This window comes from Saimiri boliviensis, chromosome 11 (genome assembly GCF_048565385.1).
Source record: "Saimiri boliviensis isolate mSaiBol1 chromosome 11, mSaiBol1.pri, whole genome shotgun sequence".
Lineage (NCBI taxonomy): Eukaryota > Metazoa > Chordata > Mammalia > Primates > Cebidae > Saimiri > Saimiri boliviensis.
Window position 1 is genome coordinate 25,296,163 of NC_133459.1, and position 8,899 is coordinate 25,305,061.

General features: G+C 55.1%; 1 protein-coding gene across 1 annotated transcript; it reads right to left on the minus strand.

Annotated features, from left to right (window-relative positions):
* Nucleotides 1-323: 323 nt before the first annotated feature.
* Nucleotides 324-8,528, minus strand: TENT5B (terminal nucleotidyltransferase 5B). Its single transcript, XM_003921265.3, has 2 exons — nucleotides 8,007-8,528; nucleotides 324-2,250 (listed from the first exon to the last, which is right to left on the minus strand). The coding sequence occupies exons 1-2, from the start codon at nucleotides 8,268-8,270 to the stop codon at nucleotides 1,237-1,239; spliced, it is 1,278 nt and encodes a 425-aa protein (XP_003921314.1). The 5' UTR covers nucleotides 8,271-8,528; the 3' UTR covers nucleotides 324-1,236.
* Between the last annotated feature and the right edge of the window lie 371 nt (nucleotides 8,529-8,899).

The window sequence follows — 8,899 nt, forward strand, 5'->3', positions numbered from 1 at the left end:
AGTCTGAGGCTAGGCCCAGAGCTATTGGATTCCAGGTAGAAAACATCAAAATACTTACTTAACAAGAGTCCTAGACCTGCTGAGGCAATGTGCGGGTGCAGGTTACACCTGTAGACAGCAGCTCCCAGTGTACAGCTGATCAGGCTGGGGCTGATGCTGGGGGAAGGAGGGACACTCCTCCAGACACAGCCCCATGCTTCAAACCCTGCCCCCCACAAATGCTCCTGTCCACAATACAAGCCAGACTCCATCTGGAGGACGCAGCTACAGCCCCCACAGCTATGGAAGGTCCTTCTTTCCCCAGAGAAAGCATGGTGCTAGGCTCAGTGTAGACAGTCTTTATTGGCAGGTGTTAGGAGTGCAAAATAGCAACAAATCCAGGGGAACGTGCAAGGTGGTTACAGGGCTCCCCTCCCCCATGTGAGAGCCCTGCAACCAAGCCAGTGGGGCAGGAATGTTTACTTGACTGTGGCAAATTTAGGCTCAGCACCCTCCAAAGAACAAGCTCCCAGGCAGGAGGGCTTCTTGCAACGCAAGGGGGAAAGGAGTGACACCCTGGAAGGGCCTGGGCTGTGACCCACCCTGGGCTGCTTGGCTCCTGTGCACTGCCCACCTCAACCCTTCAAGAGGAAGGCTTCACAGCTTAGGGTATCTATTTCAGAGAACCAGGCTAAACCCAGCCCTCCCCAAACCCAGGTAGCTGCCTCATGCCTCAGTTTCCCTCCCCCTAGTGATTACCCAAGTTGGACCATCAGGCCCTGTGGTGGTCCAGCCTAACCCAAAGTGACAAGTCCCTGTAACATACCATACATCAGTCAGTGTGTGGGCTGCAGGCCCTCCAAAGCTGCCGGGATCACCACAGGCCGACCCTAGTCAAGAAGACCCTAGGCCATGGGAATCAATCTGAGGTGCTGGGGATTAAGGCTACCACTCCAAACTTGCTTTGTCTCCTGAAGGCAATTGACCTCCAAGACAAATGGCTCCTGCACCCCACCGTCATGCTGGGCCCAAAAGTGTGTTGTAATAACCAAAGGGTCCTCCAGCTGAGAACCCCAGCCTGGCCTTAAGCCCACAGTGGCCTCGTGCTCGGGGAAGTCTGGTTTGTTCAATAGAAGGCCCAACCCTGCAGTGCTGGGCCACCTGGCACAGGCTGCCTGTCCCTGGTCATGTCCTCCACACACTCTTGGAGGCCCCACTCCACCCTGTGAGACCCTTCCCTTCTGGCCAGGGTCTGAGTCAGTTACAAGGCAGCCAGGTGGGATAGGCACGAGCCAGGAGAGGCTGCACAGGGGTCACGTAGTAATTGACAGTGGCTGGAACAAGCCCGTCGGCGCCTGGTGGGCGCCAGGCCAGGGCGGCAGTGGCAGCGGGGCCCTGCTCAGCCAGTGCCTGCAGCGCCAGTGCAGCAATGAGGCCCAGCGTCTGGCGGCGCTCGTGGTTCATGAGGCACACGGTACTCTCGTTGACCACCCGGTGTAGTGTCACGAGGCAGGAGTAGCGGCGGGCGGCATCAGTTCCACCGAAGTGGGCCTCTAGGTAACGCTCTAGGGTGCGCCGCTGCTCCACCAGGTCCGGAAAGTCGATGAAGAAGCGGGAGCACATGTAGCGTTGCAGGGCACGCACGTCGGTGCTGGGCCGGGGCCGAAAGCCCCGCACCAGGAGGTGGCAGTACTTGAGGAGGCCACCACCTCGGATCTCCTCGGGACTGCGCGTGGCGATGACACGGTGCCGCAGGTGCTCCAGGGCCTCGGCGAAGTCCCCATACAGGCTTTCGCCTGTGACCGTTGGGTGGAAGGCCTCAGACATGGGAGTGGACGAGCACTGGCCAAAGAGCAACAGGGAGTCCAGGATGATCTGGAAGGAGTCTATGCTGAATTCAAACTGGCGTCTCACCGAGTCCACAAACTTGAGCTCCACGTTCTTGCCGCTCTTGTTGGACAGTGAGATGAGGCTCCAGCGGTCTGAGTCTGTGCACACCTTCACCAGCTTCTGTACGTATGCCTCCTTGAGTGTCAGTGGGGTGATCTTGGCCCGGCTCACGCCGGCCGGCAGGAAGTCTAGCAGGCAGGCCAGCACCACTGCCTTGGTCAGCTGGAAGGATGCCTCACTGCGCAGGTCCACCTGGAACACCAGGTCCAGGTCCTTGTAGCCCAGGCCACTCTCAGGGTGTAGCACGTGGCTGGCAGCTGAACCATGCAGCCGCACACTGTGCACTCTTAGTCCCTGCTCCTCCAGGCTGCTGCGGACCACCTGCGGAGGGGACAGCAGGAGGGAGAGGTGTCAGGAGCAGGCCCCAGGGGTCCGACAAGGGCTTCCATGCAATCATCACAGTAACCTCAACCACGGTTGGCCCCTAACCAGCTGTTATGCCTTTGGAAAGTATTTAACTTTTTTGGGGCGTGGGGTGGGGGAAGTCATTTAACTCTCTAAGCAGAATCTAGAGAATGGCCCATCTGGAGGAATGACTCAAAGAATAGCAATGATAATAGCACACATATGCATGGAATTTACTAAATGGCAGGTCACTTAATCCTCACAATAACCCTGTGAGGTAGACACTATTATTCCCACTTTCAGATGCAAAAATGGAAGTACAGAGGGGCCGAGTATCTAGCTCAAAAGCAAACAGCTGGTGAATGCAGAGGTGGGAATAAAACTGAGAGCCCAAGTCTTACCCATGCTATTCTACCTCTCTCAAACTGCTAGTAAAACAGTTTTGTGCCAGGCGCAGTGGCTCAAGCCTGTAATCCCAGCACTTTGGGAGGCCGAGGCGGGTGGATCACAAGGTCAAGAGATCGAGACCATCCTAGTCAACAAGGTGAAACCCCGTCTCTACTAAAAATACAAAAAATTATCTGGGCATGGTGGCGCGTGCCTGTAATCCCAGCTACTCAGGAGGCTGAGACAGGAGAATTGCCTGAACCCAGGAGGCGGAGGTTGTGGTGAGCCGAGATCGCGCCATTGCACTCCAGCCTAGGTAACAAGAGCGAAACTCCGTCTCAAAAAAAAAAAAGAAAAAAAAAAGTTTTGTGTCAGGCACTGTGCTGACTGCTCAAACATGTTGGGAATATGGTTAGCAGTTCACATTCATGACCGCATTAACCCTCCTGATAATCCTATATTTGAGTACTATTATTTTGATTGACAGATGGAAGACTGAGGCACAGAGAGGTTAAGAAACATGCCCAAGGTCACAGAGCGGTCAGGCTGAGACCAGAACCCAGGTTTGCTGGATTCTCAAGTTCATGTATGTCCTTTTGACTACGATGTATTCATCCTAATTCATCCTCACAAGGACCCAGTGAGGCAAATATTACATACTCTTTTTTGCTCTCAGATGAGGAAACTGAGGCTTACAGTCAAACAGGCTTACAGGTGAAACAACTAAGGCTCAGTGAAAGTCTCAGCCCTCAGACAGCCCCCAGGCCTGATGGCCCATGACAGATAAACCTGTAAGTGGTCCCTCGGCTGAGGTACCAGGTGGGGAGAAGAGTGAAGCTGAGGGTCGTTCAGTTTCCTCAGTAATCCAAAGTTGTCCTGAAAGTGACCAGGCAGCATTCCTGCCTTGAGTGATTCTGCAACCCTGCCTTGCTGCCAAGTCAGCACTCAGCTCTAGACTAGGCTGTTCTCCTTGCCTCCCAGGGAATTACTACAAAGAATGCACCTAAGTGCTGAGAAGGCAAGCTGTGGTGGGGCAATCCGAGGCGGGCGGCGCCCTCCAGGAAGACTTCCGGGAGGAGCACCTTTACCAGGAGAAGCTATTGTCATGGCAACGGGTGGATAAGCACCTGGCTGTCGGGAACACAGAGGGTGGAGGAGGGAGGCTAGGCATCTAGTGAGTGCCAGTACTGGACCTTGTTGCCAGAATCTATGTGGACAGGTCTTGTTTTTTTTTGAGATGGAGTCCAGGCTGGAGTGCAGTGGTGCAATCTCAGCTCACTGCAACTTCCACCTCCGGGTTTCAAGCGATTCTCCTACCTCAGCCTCCAGAGTAGCTGGGATTAAAGTCACCCGCCATGACACCCAGCTAATTTTTGTATTTTTAGTAGAGACGGGGTTTCACCATGTTGGTCAGGCTGGTCTCAAACTCTTGACCTTGTGAACTGCCTGCCTAGGCGTCCCAAAGTGCTGGGATTACAGACGTGAGCTATCATGACAGGACAGGTCTTTCTTTTTCTTTTCTTTTTTTTTTTTTTGAGACGGAGTTTCGCTCTTGTTACCCAGGCTGGAGGGCAATGGCGCGATCTCGGCTCACCGCAACCTCCGCCTCCTGGGTTCAGGCAATTCTCCTGCCTCAGCCTCCTGAGTAGCTGGGATTACAGGCACACGCCACCATGCCCAGCTAATTTTTTGTATTTTTAGTAGAGACGGGGTTTCACCATGTTGACCAGGATGGTCTCGATCTCTCGACCTCGTGATCCACCCGCCTCGGCCTCCCAAAGTGCTGGGATTACAAGCTTGAGCCACCGCGCCCGGCCCCTTTCTTTTTTTAATAAGGAATTTTTTCTGCCTTTCCAAACCCCCTTCTCTACCTTCCTTCCCTCCATTCCTTTTTTTTTTTTTTTTTTTTTTTTTTGAGAGAGTTCTGCTCTTGTGAACGAGGCTGGAATGCAGTGAGTGAGTGCAGTGGTACAATCTCAGCTCACTGCAACCTCTGCCTTCCGGCTCAAGCAATCCTTCCACCTCAGCCTCCCAAGTAGGTGGGATTACAGGTACGTGCCACCACACCCTGCAATTTTTTATTGTTTGCAGTGATGGGATCTTGCCAGGTTGCCCAGGCTGGTCCCAATGCCTGTACTCAAACTATTCTCCTGCCTTGGCCTCCCAAAATGCTGGCATTATAGGTATGAGCTGCTCTGCCCAGCTCGGGACAGGTCTTTATGAAAGATCATAAAGTTTCCCAGAAGACTGGGAAACTGAAGCTCACAGGAGTTATGCCACCAGCACAAGATCACGCAGAGATGCCTTTAAACCTGTGTATGTCTGACTTCAAAGCCTATCCTGTTTCTATCACATTACAGTCCCAGGGTTCAGAAGGAGCATAGACCACTGTTCTAATCCTCGTTCTCTTTCCAAATTTTGAAGGCAGCCCTCAAGTCACTGAAGCCCAAAGCCAGAGTAGTTGTGGAATAGGAAGGTGGGAGCTGGGAAATGCCTTGGCCAGACAGGGCCAGCTGCTGCAGTCCAGCCTGTGGGACTTCTAACCCACACCTTGTCAGCTGGCAGCTGTGCCTGCATGGGCCAAAGACCTTGGTCCAAGGACTGCCAAGCCTGCAGAGAAGACCAGCCCCTTCCTCAAATCCCATTAGGGCTGACTGAGGCTTACTTGGTGCCAGCTTCTGCTCCCAGGCTGGTGCCCACCCCAGGGCGTGGCATCTGGCCTAGTGAGTAGGCAGGAGTAGTCTTGTTAAATCCCCTGCGTCAAGGCCATGGGGCCAGCTGTGTCAGCCAGCCAGTCGCTGCTGTCTCCCTCCCAGGTGTGACTACTGCCAGTTTGGCAGGCGGTCCCCAGTTACCACCACACCCAAGTACTGCAGGGCAGCTTGGTGCCTCCTGAATCAGACTTTCCAGCCATGGAGGGGGCAGTGGCTGCACCCTCCTTTCTCCCATGCCAAGACCCTCCCCACCACCACTCTGCTCCAGGCTGCTGCTGAGACGCCATCAGCCAGCAGGCTTACAAAACTCACTTGCAACGCAGCCTGATGCAGGCCCTCTGGCTGCAGCTGGAGAGAGATCAGATTGTCTAGTTCAATCCTCTGGGCCCAGAGAAGCAAAGGACTTGTCCAAGGTTACACAGCCAATAAAAGGCCTCCTTGCCTGTAGCTTTGGGAAGCCTTCTTATAGTAGGGCGGGTCCCTTTAGCACAGATACAAGCAAGAACATCATCTAGCTGCTCAGATTGTCACTCCAGGCAAAGCCTTGTAGGGGTGGAGATGGAGAAAGGTTCCAACTTTTGAGCCATAGGACAACTCAGCAGTGGTGAAAAGCCATGAGGCAACAGCCGGCACCACCCTCCCTCTCTCCCCTGCCCCCATCCCTGCACACATCCCAACAGCTTTCGAGGTTGCCAGCTGTGGATTTCTTCCAACAAACTTTCTTTCCTGTGGAGGCAACTGTACAGGCCAGGTGAAAGCACCTGTCCCCTTTGGAGTCTGGAACTAGAGGGTGTTGGAGAGCAGCAGCCTAGTCCATCCATCCCAACTGAACAGACGGGGACACTGAGCCCAGCAAAGGGAACTGACAACAAACAGCCCAGGCCCTGAATCCAGAAGTCTAACTTCCCAGCCCAGCTCTGCAGTCTCTGCCACCCTTCCTCACTGCCGCCGACAGCTCCCTGTTCTGTGCTCTCTCTGACCCGGGTCTAGAAGGACATGGCACCACCATCACATTGTGAGGTTCGCTCCTATTGACCTGGAGTCTCCCCCATCTGGCTAGGAGCACCTGAAGGGACAGAGGCTGAGTCCCAGTCACATCTGTGCCCTTGGCTTCCTAAACAGGGCTTGGCACAGAACAGACACCAATAGGGGCAGTTTAAACCATACTGACAGGGCAAGGAATTCTCCTCCTTCCAGGGTACCCCCTGTTCTTGCAGAGGGAGGCTGCCACACTGGGCTCCACCTTCCTCCTCCCCCCGTGCCTGGGGCCACAGTCATGGAGGTGCAGCAGCTGGGGCCTCAGGATTGACTTGACAGTCCTGGGGAGTAAAGCCTTGACTGGTTTCCCCAGGTGACCAGTTCCTTGAGCAGAGCAGCCGAGGAATGCTTCGGCCCCATGAGTCAGCCCAGGATAATCTGCCCTCACCCCCTCCTGTTCCTAGTTCCTCGGGAGGGTGAGGGAGGTAATCCCCTAGCAGGCACCCCTCCCCCTCTGCAGGAAGCTAAGGTGGTAGGAGGCAAGGGAAAGGCCTGCTTCATCTAGCCGGTAGGCCTGTCTCCCCAGGAAGAAAGCTATCAGCTGGCAGGAACGCACAGGAGTCCTCGATGGGTTTCCTGGTTTATCAGAGGAGCCTTCCTAAGACCTAGAAGTTGACCTTGGGAGCAGGGGTAGGGGTGGGAAAACATTGAACCTACCATAATCTGCTCTGGGGAAGACCCAAGATTCCCTGGGTTTGATTTTCACCTCATTAAGTAATCTTAGGTGGCTCACTGCCCCAGCTATAAAATGGGTACAATTACCACATTCTGGTATTTCAGAACATGACAGCGTCTGGGCTGTACAGATGAAAAAGCAGTCTTGGGGTCGTTGAGGTTCAGATAAAGGCAAGAGTTGGAGTACCAAGGAGGAGGGAGGGGCTGCCAGAATTCTCTTCTCCCGTTCCCCTGGAGAGATGGGACGTGGGGCCTGAGGCGCGGGTCGGCCTTCATTTCCAATCTTGGGAAGAAGCAGCAGCACCTAAATTGGTCATTTAATGTTGCTGTTGGGGGTGGGGTATCAGGTCTGACCTTCGGCTTAATAAATCTTGGGCCACAATTGCAGCTGAGAGAGGGAGTCCCTGACAAGTTTTCTTGGCTTTTCTACAGGGCTGAGGGGGAAGGGCGGGTTTTTCCAGCAAAGGGCTGTAGGAACAAAGGCCTAGAGTCTACTCCTAGAACCTCAAGAGGAAAGGAGGCTGAGGTCCAGGGAATGCCCAGCTAGGGAAGGAAAATCTATTTTGAACTCAAGCATTCACACTTACCCACCCAGGGCCGCCTAGCATCTTTTGTCCTTGCAGGCAGAGACAAATTCTTCCCCTAATGCCCTCGACATCCTCCTTCCCTCCCCCAGCCATGCCCTGGGTGAGTGGTCCGTGGGGAATCAGAGTTCTCCAGGAGTCGAGATGGAAAAGCCAGATGGGAAAGGATTAGCAGATGCAGGGATTAGTAGATTCATAATGCTATGCAATTGTTACAGCCCTGTCCGCGTTCCTCAGTTTCTCTAATTATCTAGAGAGTCAGACTCCAAATGCCTTCCAGCCTCGAGAACCTCAGCAGGGATTCCACCACATTCCCCGCCCACCGTCCTCTCACCTGCACGATCTGCCGGGGCTGCACGCTCAGCGTGGGGAAATTGCCGCGCCCGTGAATGGGAATCGGCTCGCTCAGGAGAGCGTCCAGTCGCTTCACCTGTGGCCAGCTTAGCCCGCTCAGGTGCCGTCCGGGGGAGGCCGAGAAGGCCTCCGGGTCGGGGCCGCCGCCTACCGGGGCTACCGTGGCCACCGCCGTGGCCGCAACCATCCCCACCTGCACAGCTGCCCCATCCCCGCGCTCAGCTCCGCTCTCCGACGGCATCATCTGCCCGGACCCCCGGCCCCGACGGCAGAAACCGTAGGGGTGGTTAAGGGGAGGAGGACAGGAAGAGCGGCTGGGCAGGAGCCAAGGCGCGGGGCACGGAGGCAGGGACGAGGCGGCAGCGACGGCGAGACAAAGGCCAAGGTACACCTCGGACGGCGACGACTGACCGACCCTAACGCCTGCAGCCAGGGGCCCAGCGGGCTCTTATAGGCCGCGGGCGACATGCCCATTGGACCCGGCGGCTGCCACACATCGGGAGCCGCCACGCCTCTCGACGCTCAGGACATTGGTCGGCAGAGCTTTGCACGTGAGTCACTGCTCTCCAGGGAGAATCCGATTGGCTGGAGGGCACGCCCCTGCCCCGCCCTCCTTCTCAAGCTGAATTCCCTCCTTTGGTCCTTAAAGAACTTCTGTTCACTGTGATTGGCCCATGTCTGGACTTAAAGGGACAGCGCCCCTCAGGAGCAGGAGGGAGGGACGTAACCGGCGGAGTTTGTAGTAGAGTTAGGCGACTGAGAAATTCCAAGTTTCTATTTTTTTTTTGTTTTTTAGAGCTGAAAGAAATTGAGAAGTCACCGGGCCTTCGTCCTGGTCATCTGCTATTTTCAGAAGGGCAAAGACATTGCGCC

Coding starts and splice junctions, on each gene's coding strand:
- TENT5B (XM_003921265.3), bottom strand. CDS start 8,270: ATGATGCCGTCGGAGAGCGGAGCTGAGCGCGGGGATGGGGCAGCTGTG. Junction 2,251..8,006: donor AGCCCCGGCAGATCGTGCAG/GTGAGAGGACGG, acceptor TCCCCTCCGCAG/GTGGTCCGCAGCAGCCTGGA.